Genomic DNA, 12733 nt, shown 5'->3' with positions numbered 1-12733 from the left:
TGTCTCCACTAAAAATTAAAGATGTATGTTATTAAATTGTTTCCAGGCTTCACCATAAAAAAGGTGCACAATCACTTCATCCACCGCATCATGTGATTGATGTCATGTCATGTGCTCTGTAGTCTTTGGTGATATGAATAACCTTTATAGTCTATGTGTGCTCTGTAGTCTTTGATGATTGAAAAGTATCTAAGTTTTCTGTATTCGATAAAAGACCTTCCCTTGCCAGTCATAGGTTTATAATGAGAATTCTCGCATGTTTTGCATTGATCAACTCTGCATTTTCAATGTAGTACAACATGCAGAAGTTTGGACACATGTCAATTTTCTGGTATCTTAGACCTAGGGGTTTTATCATGAACTTAGCAGCATAAAAGTTATTTTTCAATCTGTTTCCATCAGATAAAATGTTTATCACCCATCCAACAATTATGTCATAATTGTTCTCACTTAATCCATAATCTGATTTGATATTGAACACCTGTATAAATGCCGGTAATTTACTGTGATTTTTGCAACCATTCTATAATAGTTTATTAGAATATTTCATAAAATAAAATAAAATAAAATAAAACTTGGTTGTGTCTACATTAGGTTCTTCATCTATGATTGAAAATTGACCACCATGATCCTGAATTCATTCTCATCACATCAATAACCATTTTCCTATCTATAATTATTATTATTATCATCTTACAACTTCATGCACATTGTTAAAATTAGAACTTGACCCAACCATCCTTTCTACTATGATATCGTGAGGAACATATAGTTCTTATATATGTATACCAATACAAGTATATCTCCATGAATTTTTTTTTTATATATATAAAAGATGCATCATTACAACATTAGAATTAAGAAATTTTTTTTTTTATTTTTACATTTTTTATATGAACATATAAAACTTCATCGACTAATATTTTTTAGATTAGATAGTGTATAATTAATATAATTAATAAAATCTTAAATCTCTTTATAATAATAATCTATTATTCACAACTTTTGAGATAAATCTTTAAATATATTTATCAATAATCATTCTTTATTTATATCAAATCTAGAAATAAATAAAAAAATTGAAAATCTTTTAATAGCATGGTCCGGAAACAACGCCATCCATTAAATTGATTGCTTTGGATACCTCCTCCCCCCACAGATTCCTACTACTCTAGTTCTTACGGACACATTTTGATAAGGGCTGCTATGTGGGGCTCACAGCACATCACTGGAACCGTCACCTTCTCCCTCGCCTCCTTTACTGAGATTCGGATGGCTGGATAGTCTCCCCAAAGCAAACAATTAGTCTTGATGCAGAGAATCCTAATCCTTGCTTTCTCCTCCACACAATCATTTCTCTCTCTTCCACATATTCCAACACTAGTGGTCGCAAGTCAGCAAAAAGCCACACAGATTCCCGTCGCTCCACCATGTGCCACGCTGGATACTTCACGTGGGCTTTGCCATGTCAGCACAGCCTCGCAAATTTTTTCATTTTAAAAAGGGTTTTAAATTAACGAAAGAATTTAAGAAATAAAAAAGTGTATGGATACTTTATCGGACATGGTCATCGTTGTCCCACGACCACCAATGATGTCGCGTAAAATCTCTTCCTGCCCATACAGTTCTTGGGCTCTACATTTTATTTTATTTTATTTTATTTTATCCAAAACAAGTGTGTTCATCATGACTATAGGAAAACAGGATTCAATCGACAAGTTATATCGAAAACTTATGGTAGCAAATAGGGTTCAGAGAAAGTTTTTAAAATGTGCTTGATATTCGTTACAAAATGTGTTTAATAAATGGAAAGCAAACAACACTCAATGCTAAAAAGTTATCCTACTTTGAATTAATATAATAAAGTAATAGTATTTATTATACATAATGAAAAGATTAAATAAATGAACTTTTGCATTTATTAAGAAAAATATTTAGTTAAAAACTAAAGATCGGATGATTAGGTTTGTTCTATAAGATTTAAAATGATTTTCATTAACAAAAAAAAAAATTTAATACCGTAAAAATTGTCAGACAGGATGAATTATAATTATACATATAATTTATTTTGATTTGAGTCCTGCCGAAACCGTATAAAAACTTCATTCAATCAAATTGAATAATGTTAGTATTTAATGGAAAAAAATTATTCATCCCTAATTTTATATATTTTTTATATTTATTGAATATCTTCGGGAGTATTGCAATAATTTTAACTTAAAATATTTGTTTTTAGGTTTTAAAAAAATTTAAAATTTTTATTTTTTTATTTTAAATTAATATTTTTATATTATTTTAATGTGTTTTAGATATTTTTAAAATATGAAAAATATTTTTTAATATATTTTTAAATAAAAAAATATTTTAAAAAACAACAATAATTATATTCATATACATATCATTACTGACTTCTAGGAAATATTTCAGGAGCTGGTGTTTTTTTTTAGAGCAGGACTAGGTTTCAAGGAGCAAAGAAATATACATTTACTCGATTAATGAGAAAGGGAAGGAGGGTTGGATGAGCATGCCATGGATTAGCACACAGGACACTTAAAGCCATGGCTAATGAAGATGGCAGGTGGGCATCACGCGGGTTATTAACCATCATGGACCAGATCTGTGCATGTAGCATGAGGAAATATGTTAGGTTAGTCTCTGCCGGCTCCTACTCCTGCAGTGCTCGAGCCTAGAGCCCTAGACGCCTGCGTCCATCCATAGAAACCAGGAAAGCATCTTGGAGAGCTCAGCTAAATTAATTCTCTTAATTAATCCCACCGAAAAGAGAAAGGTATATTATCAGCTCCATCATAATTCATGGGACACGTGGCAGATTATAAGTAGGCTTGCCATATCTAGTTTAAGATAGAGCTTTGAGAACTAATTCTGAATGTGGTACGTTATAAGAAATAATTGGACAAATTTGGCAATCTTCCTTCAGGGGCCGGTAGATCCTGAAAGGAAAGACTAATTTTAATGTTTCTACATATATATTTTTTTAAGGCAAGTTGGCAATCAAATCAAACTTTATGTTAAAACTTAGTGGGGATTTGAATTTGAATTTTGCAAAATTTTATTCGAGTCAATTCAAGATGAAAGTTAAGTTCTCTGTTAGCAATTTTTCTTTTGTATCTTTAAAGTAATATATTTTGTAACCTTTCTTTTTTAACGAAAAGAAATCTTTTTAAGAAGTATAGTTGTATGGTTATTTTTAAAGGTGTTTTTTATTTGAAAATATATTAAAATAATATTTTTTTTATTTTTTTTAAAATAATTTTTATTATTAATATATCAGAATGATTTGAAAACACTAAAAAAATATTAATTCAAAGTAAAAAAAAAATTAAATTTTTTTTTAAATATAAAAACAAACAAGTTATTATAAATTACAAGTAAACATCAGCTTTTGGATTAGAGATAGAAAAAAAAAAACCCTTCAAAATAAAAATATATTAAAAAATATTTGTTTTAGTTTTTTATGGTTGAGTTTGGAATTAAATACAATTTAATTATGCATAATTAAATAATTTTATTTTTGTTTTCAAACTTAACCTCCCCCACTGAAAAACAAGCACTTAAGATGTCTCATCCGTTCTCTATACTCCCTCAGCTACATTTATAAAACCCAATTCCGTACATGATTTGGTTTACAAGGGGGTTATAAATTGAGGAGATTAATTTAAAATGGTGTTGTTTTTAAAAAATATTTTCAAAAAAATGATTTTACCTGCATTTTTGATATGGATAATTGGGTCATGAGGTAACCCCTTAATTTTGACCTTTTTAATTTACTAGTTTGATTGAATAATTACCACCAAATTTAATATAAAACATAACTCAAATAAAGTGACAGGTCAAAAATAAATTTAATTCTTTTGATATGCTATAATTAAAAATAAATTTTTTTAAAATAAAAAATATTTTTTATACATATTTTTAAATAAAAAAATGTTTTAAAAAATAACCTAACCATAATTCTAAAATGCTTTTAATTTGAAAGAATGGATGGTTCCAGGAAATTTCACGAACCAGTAAGCAAAACCAAACCCTCCCTTCTCTCCCTCTTCCTCAATGGAATCGTAGGAAGTCTGAAACGGTGAAATCTTTTCTCACAACAATCCTGAACTTCCCAAAACATCCCTCGCAAAAAAAAATAAAAAAAATCAAATAAATAAATGCGAGAAATTAGGGGTAGTTTTTCCATTATTCACGATAACTTGTCCACCTATCCTTCCTCTCCTCTCCTCTCCTCTCTCAAAACCCCGTTCCTCACCAAACCCAACAAAACAAAACAAAACAGAAGAGAGAATGAAAGGTTGTGAGCTTTGTGGGAGTTCAGCAAGAATGTTCTGTGAATCAGACGAAGCTAGTTTGTGTTGGGATTGTGATGAGAAAGTACACTCTGCGAACTTTCTTGTTGCTAAACACTGTAGAACCCTTCTTTGTCAAGTCTGTCAATCTCCAACTCCTTGGAAAGCCTCGGTGTCTAAATTTGCTCCTACTGTATCCATATGTGAATCTTGTTTTACTATCCCTAACAAGACAAAAGAAACAGAAGAGAGAGTGAAAGGTTGTGAGCTTTGTGGGAGTTCAGCAAGAATGTATTGTGAATCAGACGAAGCTAGTTTATGTTGGGATTGTGATGAGAAAGTGCACACTGCCAACTTTCTTGTTGCTAAACATTGTAGAACCCTTCTTTGTCAAGTCTGTCAGTCTCCGACTCCTTGGAAAGCCTCGGGGTCTAAATTTGCTCCTACTGTTTCCGTATGTGAATCTTGTTTTGCTATTCCTAAAAATAAACGACATTTCCAATCTGAAAACGTCATGGCTAGTGATCAAGAAAGTCAAGGAGGAGGAAATGATTTGGATGAGTCTGAAAATGATCAACAATCTGATGACGACGATGATACTGATGAGGATGAGGGGGAAGAAGATGAGGGGGAAGAAGATGAGGATGGAGACAACCAGGTGGTGCCATGGTCAGGTCCTACTGCGTCGTCGTCGCCATCACCTGTGCCACCTGTGGCTAGTTCTAGTAGTGAAGAGGAGACTTCTTGTGCTGGTAGAAATGGATTCTTGAAACGGATGCGAGAGAGTAATGTTGATCTTGATTCTGATGTTAGTCTCTTTCTTCTTTGATCTTTTTCTTGTGTTTAGCTTTGGTATTAAATTTTAGAGGCAAATTATTTAAAGAATTGGTGCTTCTTAGGAAATACTGAGTTTTTTTTCTTCCTTTTCTTTTTTTACCCTCTTAGGTTACAAGCTTTGGTTTGTTTAATAAATTTAATATCGATGAATGCAGGATGAAATTGGATGTTCCTCTTCTCATACTATAGGAGGTGGAAGATTGAGCAATGAGGACGGGAATTCTTTGAATTCATTGAGGCCATGGAAGAAAGCAAGAACAAGTGTTAATGTTGAGGAAGATAGTTAAGCAGGGTCAAGATCAAAGGCTATTATAGACACCAATAAGAGACTGCAAAGAGAACATGGTCACGAATGGGGAAAACGCGTCTGCTCCTATTCTTGGGATCTGCAGATTTGAGTAGAGATCAGAGCCTTTGATTTCAGTCCCAACTAACTTTCCTCTTACGATTAATTAATAACCATACGTTTTGTCATAGTTTTTGAATCATAATTAATTATTATGTCATTTTCTGTTGCTGACACAAGCTTGCTTTCTTTCTTTCTTTCTTTCTTTTTCTTTTTCTATTTGCATAGTTTGTACATAAAATCATAGTTTTAAGACTCGGTGATCGATCCAAGGCCGGGTGTGTATAGAATTTGGTCGTTTTATTTGATTATTTACTTTATGCTATTTTCATTATTGTTTTTCTCACCATGGAAAAAGTGTATATGTGCCTGTAAAAACATCCTCAAGTTGCTAATGGTCAATTATGAAAGAGTGGGTTACGAATTTTATTTGGTGTGGAAATGATAGTTGATTTGCCATTCCCCATTGTTACACCTACTTTCTTTTTTTTTTTTTTTTTTTAGCGTGGGTGTCCGGGTCAGCTTGCACGCACCTCAACTAATCCAACGGACCCTAAAATTAACTACCATGTAAGCCTCAATGGCCATCATATGAGCAACCTAGAGCTCAAACCTGAGACCACATAGAAAGCAAACCTATTATTATAGCTACTCTTGTTTCAATAATACAACAGCTACTCTTGTTTCAATAATACATTACTCTTCACTGTAGATAAAAGAAAAAAAAAAGGTTCATCCCTGATTCTTGAATTCAAGCCTCGAGTTCTAACCGCATACAGAGGGGTAATGCTGATTATTGACTAAGGTGGGTGGTAGGGTAGATGTAAATACTAGTAACACTTTGGTCTCCCTGTAAAAGCTTAGTTAATCTTTTGTATTCTTTAAGAAAAACATGTTTCAGATTCATATGAACTTTCAAGTTACAAAAATAACATAATATGGGATATATCGATGACCTAAAGTCTCGCCTATACTGTGGACTTCCTTTCCTTTCGACCACATATTGTTACATGGCTAGTAAATAAGGTTAACTGTCACATATCAACTGGTAGAGTCCATACTGACATAGCTGCCCTCTTTGAATATAAATGATATGACATTATAGATAGATGAAATGAACACGAACAAGGGAAGATGCCCAGAAAAAAGAAAGTTCTAAGTGGGACTGAGTGGACCCAGATGAAGTTGAAGCTAACAGCTTGTGGTTTTGGTGGCAGCAAGCAATGAAGATTGGTCACGGATGGGAAAAGAGTGTGGTATGGTTGATATAAAACAAATCCCATTAAATTTATCATAAAATAAGTAAAAAGAAATCCACTTGCTTTTGGTCTATATGGTTTTGGTGATAAATTTGCTTTATTTATAAAGGGATTTGATTTCAACTGTGATGTTGATTGCACAAACTTTGATTGCTTATCTTCGTTACTGTGGCAGATATTTTGGTGTTGAGTGGTTACTTTGAAGAGAATTAATATATAGGTTTTGCTTTGCTAGGGACATAGTTGCTAGATTTAAATAATTGGAGATTAAGTTTTCTAAGTCATTTCTAGTTTATTTTATTTTTTACTCCTACTCATATGAATATGAATCCTTCAAGATTTCTTACAACACACATAATAAAAAATAATTAATAAATAAACTTGTGATCAGATGTGTGGAAAAAAAAATGATGAATTAAAAAAAGGATTGAAGTGTGTATTTAACGACTCATAAAAAGAAACCATCTATATAAGAAAAGGAAAAAAAATCTCTAAATCAAGTAAATAAGGGCAATGTTAAATGCTTCTTTTGCATAAAAAAAAAAAAGGACAAGTATGTGTGGCAATGTTAAAAGCTTTTTTTTTTGCAAGAAGAATGGACAAGTATCAAATACTTGTCCTAAATTCATACATTTTTTTGGGGATAAAAAGGTAATCCCATCTTTTTAGAGTGTTTTGAATTTAATAACATTCATATTGCTCATAGCAGTTGTTGGATTAATTTTAATTCTATAATTTATATTGTCAATACAATGCGAGGCTTCTTAAACCTAAGAAAACCAATAAAAAGTTAATGTGTAATCTATTCAAGAAACAAGATGGCTTCATGTGTAAAGGCAATTAAGACCTACAAACTTGTCTTTAGTTCTGACTTTTATCTTAAACCTTGAAATAACCTTTTTATGTTGAGAAACCTTATTTCAGTTTCAAGACTTTTACCCACCTTCAGTTTCAAATTCATCGGTAAGTCCTTTCATTTGTATAAAGATAATGTTTTTATTGGCAAAGGTAATATGAATGATGGATTATTCAAACATCATTTGAATCATACATTTAATTGTAGCCTAATGATTATGCATGGTAATAATATTGGCATTAAGCTTAGAGTTATAAATGATAGATCCTCTATGTTATGGCATAAAAGATTAGGTCCTATCTTCATTGATAGAATTAAGATATTTGTAAATATAGCCCTTGAGGCTCTTGACTTTACTCATTTTAGTATTTATGTACATTACATTAAAGAAAAGCAAACAAACAAGTTCAAAAAAGCGATAAGATGACTTTTGATGTTTTAGATATTATACATATTGATATTTTCAGGTGTTTGTGATGTGTGTTTTAATGGATGAAGATATTTCATTATCTTTGTTAAGGATTATACATGATATATGTATCTCTATTTTTCTTATGATAAAAGTAAAGCATGAGATGCTTTTAAGTCTATAAAGCATAAATAGAGAAACAATTAGGCAAATAAATTAAGATTATGATGTTAGATAAAAATGATGAGTACTTTGGCATGTATACTGAAAAAAGACAATTGTTAAGTCTATTTAAAAGTTTTTTTAAGGAACAAGGTATTGTGGCACAATACACAATGCCAGGCTTGCCATCTTAAAATTGTGTGATTGAAAGGATAAACTCAAACATCAATGGATTGGTGAGGAGTATAGTTAGTAACTCTAATCTCCTGTTATTTTTGTGGAGTGAAGCTCTAAAAATTGACATATATACTAGTGTAAAGCCTCAGTAAAAAAAAAAAAAACTATAAGTTAACCAAGTTAGCATTAAGTTAAATGAAAGGAAGCATGTGGGGTCTAAAGTGCAAATAAAAAAACTTTGACTTATTATGTAATGAATGAAATTGAAATTATAAATAGATGAATAGTGATTACAAGGACATAAATGGTCGGCCAAATGACAAAGGGAAGATGAGAGAAAAACCTATGAAAAAACCTTGAAATTGCATCCTAAAAACATAAAAGAAAACTAGATTAAGTGATCAAAGGGTGTTAGAAGAAGATTTGGGCAAGGAAAATTGAAAAATTCAAGCGTTGTTTTTTTAAGAAAGGCATGGTTTTGAGAGGTAAAAGAGGGGAGGAAGAGAAGTGATAAAAAAAAATATTTCCTAAGCTTTTTAACCTTTCATTTTCTTTAGATTGAAAGGTAATAAACTCTTGCAAACTAGTTATTTTGTGTGGTTTTATGTAGAATGAATTATTGAAATGTTTAGTGTAGAGGTATGTTAGGATTTCTATGTTAAAGTGTTAGGATTGTGGAAAGTATGGATGAATGATGATAATATGGGTAAATAATGAATGGGTAAAGGTTCAATTGAATGAATTCTTATTATTTTCTAATGATAATTTGAATTTTGAAATGCAACCAGTTAAGGTTATTGACACTCTCCTTCTTTCTCCTTTGAATTCTTATTCTTCCCTCTTTAAAACCCTTACTTTCCCTCTCTAAATCCCTCTCCCAAATCCTTAGCTTAAATGTTTATTCTTTTTTTAATCTTCTCTACACGGCTACACTTGATTTCATGGGATTTCAAAACTCGTGATCCTAAGTCATAAGTTCGGGACTAGCTCTATAAAAGGTAAACCTAAAAAGAATCACAAAGCTAAATTTTCAATCAACAAAATATTAAGAGGTGAAATTAAAAAAATAGCTAATTAAAAAAGGATAAAAAAATATATAAAAAAAATAAGAATCGAATTTGATATAAAAATAATCTGAAATCAAATGCTAGAGGAAAAATTGAAAAAAAAGTCAAATAAAAAAAGGATTAAAAACAAATAGCAATATAAACAATGAAGGCCAAACTTGATATAAAAAAAAAAATCGAGGGATCAAATTAAAAAAAAAATCAATACAAGAAGGATTCAAAAAAAAATAAATAACAATAAAAAAGATGAGGATCGAATTTGATACAAAATAAAATGTCAATACACCTTTCAATTTTAACAGACTAACATGAATCTTAAGGAAAAGAGGGAGGAGAAGAAAAAAAAAAATTATTGGGTCCCTGCAATCACTCATGTTGGCACGTGTTGGACATCAAGAAGAGTATTGCAAGCCACTTTGAAATACCACTACGGAAATCATTGTTTGGTTGTCAAGTGACACCTCACGTATCACCTAAACATAGTAGTTGTCTCTTGTATATTGGTATATGCATTACACACACCAATATATAAGCCTTGTCTGTTTATCACATACCCCATATTTTTTATTTTTTATTTTCATTCCTTAATACATACATGTTTTAAATTATCATAATTTTGTTTTATTTTGAAAAAAAAAGTATCAACTGAGCACAAGAGATTTCCCTCGATAATACAAGATTCTAGTATCAAGGCAACAAAAACAAACTATTAAGTCATATCACCAAATAAAATCAGTGCAAAAAAATCAAATTAAAAGAAAAAAAAAAGTTGAGGGGCTAAAATTAAAAAAGGAACATAAACTTCCCCAAAAATCAGTCCCTAATGTTGGGGGGGGGGGGGGGGAACATTTTGTTAAGCCTCAAATTTGGTCCATGAAACTTTAATTATCTTAATTAAATTGAGTTATGCTCTGCCGAACCAAAAATAAACCTTGCTCCAGAATATTTTGAGAGATCAAAGTGTAAAAGCTTATAGAAAAAAAAAAAAAAAAAAAACTGTTCAAATAATAAACCGTGCTTTCCCTCACAATCTATAGTGAAAGACTGGGGGCTTAGATTTTTTTTATAATTGATAATTTACAAGTTTTTTGAAGGCCTTGCAAGACACCAAAATCTCTGAAAACAAAAGCAAAGCAATAACTTTAAAAAAGACACTCATTAAACTAAGTTTCTAGCACGAACAGGACAAGTTTCCATCACGCTAAAATCCCTTTCAAAATTTCAACATATTAGCAAGATACCTAGAAAGGAGAAACTTCAAATGTGGTTCTGAGGGTGCCATGTGTATTTGCAGTAGACAACTTGTCGTTTTGGTGCCAGTGAGCAATGAGTATTGGCTACAAAAGGAAAGAGAGTGTGTTGTATGGTTTATAGAAAGCAAAACCCTACTAAATCTATAGCATAAAATAAGTAAAAAGAAATCCATTTGTTGTGGGTCTCTATGGTTTTGGTGATAAATATGCTTTACTTAATAAAGGGCTTTGATTTCTTATCTCCATTGCAGTGGATGCAAGCTAACATTTAGGTTTTACTTAAAAAAATATGTGACACTGCATTTTGAAAATACTTTTAAAACAAATTAAAAAAAAATTTTTTATTTTATATATTGTTTTAAATTAATATTTTTTTAATGTTTTCAAATGATTTTAATATATTAATATAAAAATAATTTTTTAAAAAATAAAAAAATAAAAAAATATTTTAAAATAAAAAAATATTTTAAAAAATAATCTTTATACTTATTATTTTATCTCGCTTGAATAAGATTAAAGTACTAATTATATTTAATGAAGATTTTATCTTAACAAGAAGGACAAATTAGAGCATGTGGCCCATCCCATCAAGTTGAGTCGAGGAAGCAAGGTATATTGTCCTACAATATGATGCATAATGCATTCTACCTATGAATTTTATAGACCGATTCAAGGCCATTATGTAAATAATAATAATTAAAAAAAACTCAATTATTGAAGAAAAAAATCTCCTTGCATTTTCTATATATATATACTCGTTTAGATTTTTAGAATATGTTAATGAATATGTTGAAAGCACTTGAGAATCATGTGCACAGCAAAGAAAAGAATTAAAATAAACTCCCTAATCAATTGCTCTGTGACATCACCCGAAGATTAGTTTTTTTATTGTGATAGTTGAATTGTTGCGTGTTTGGATTTATATCCTTTTTATTATATTTTTGTTGATAGATATATTTAAAAAAATAATTAAAAATCACGTGTATAACAGATAAAAAAGCAAACTTTTAATAAATGAAAAATAAAATATTAAACAATATAAAACTAAATGAAGGAAGAAACAATTGGAATAAAAACCCTACGAAGAGTAATTGAAGAAGAAACTATTTTTACTAGAAGGTTGATAAATCTTGAACTTTTTAGATGAGTGTTTTTTTATTTTTACAACAAAAAACTATGTAATGATGAAATATAATTTCAATTTAAATTAAAAATAAAATAACTTGAAATTATATAATTCAAATTTCAACACAAGTAAAAAGGTGAGAGTTGAACCGATATGACTGAATAAACTTGACAGATCCAAAGATAACCTAAACGAATGGTAAAAAATTGTTTAACTAAAAAAAATTCAAGATAATTTTTTTTATAAAAAAAAATCATTAGACGACAATATATTATATTAATTCAGGTCAATCTGAATTAATTTTTTAAATTTGTAATCCAAATAATAAGATCATGATAACTAAATAAAACAAATCAAAATAAATTGTGAAGTTTAATTACCAATAAATTTATTGTTGAATGATTAAATTAAAAAATTTAATTTAAAAAAAACACAATAAAATAACATTTATGAATAAAATTATAAATTACAAGATATACAAATTATTTTGAAAAGAATGGAACGGATTTTACAAGCTTGGTATAGACCAAGCCGATTTAATTTTTTTAACGGTCCCCAAAGGACCATCAAGTTTGACCATACGATACCAGATAAACAAGAAAGATTAAGATCGAAAAGCACGATTTCAACGATTTCCGTCGCCTCTGTAGGAAAAGGAATCTCTGTGAGGAAATAAAGTCTTAAAAGTTTAGCCACCATTGAAAGTGAACTATATTCCTTAATCCTTAGGAACTTCTCTGCGATTTCGTTGTTTGTATTAATAGATTGACTGACTATCTCCCTGTCTTTCACTAGAGGGATTTATATAACCCTTTGGAAAATATGATTGAAATCGTATTTTTAAAAAATTTAATTTTTTTTATTAAAATTTAATATGATTTGTATGTTTTGGATTGTTTTAATAAGTGATGATGTTAAAAGTATTAAAAAAAAA

At 29.9% G+C, this 12733-nt stretch overlaps 1 protein-coding gene across 1 annotated transcript; it reads left to right on the top strand.

Annotated features, from left to right (window-relative positions):
* The first annotated feature begins 4115 nt into the window (after nucleotides 1-4115).
* LOC118047523 (uncharacterized) lies at nucleotides 4116-5669 on the top strand. The gene is made up of 2 exons (XM_035056843.2): nucleotides 4116-5115; nucleotides 5300-5669. Exons 1-2 carry the CDS (start codon nucleotides 4306-4308, stop codon nucleotides 5429-5431), a joined length of 942 nt encoding a protein of 313 aa, XP_034912734.1. The 5' UTR covers nucleotides 4116-4305; the 3' UTR covers nucleotides 5432-5669.
* Nucleotides 5670-12733: the final 7064 nt, after the last annotated feature.

The sequence above is a fragment of the Populus alba genome, chromosome 11, assembly GCF_005239225.2.
Source record: "Populus alba chromosome 11, ASM523922v2, whole genome shotgun sequence".
Lineage (NCBI taxonomy): Eukaryota > Viridiplantae > Streptophyta > Magnoliopsida > Malpighiales > Salicaceae > Populus > Populus alba.
This window is presented reverse-complemented; position numbering and strand designations above follow the sequence as displayed.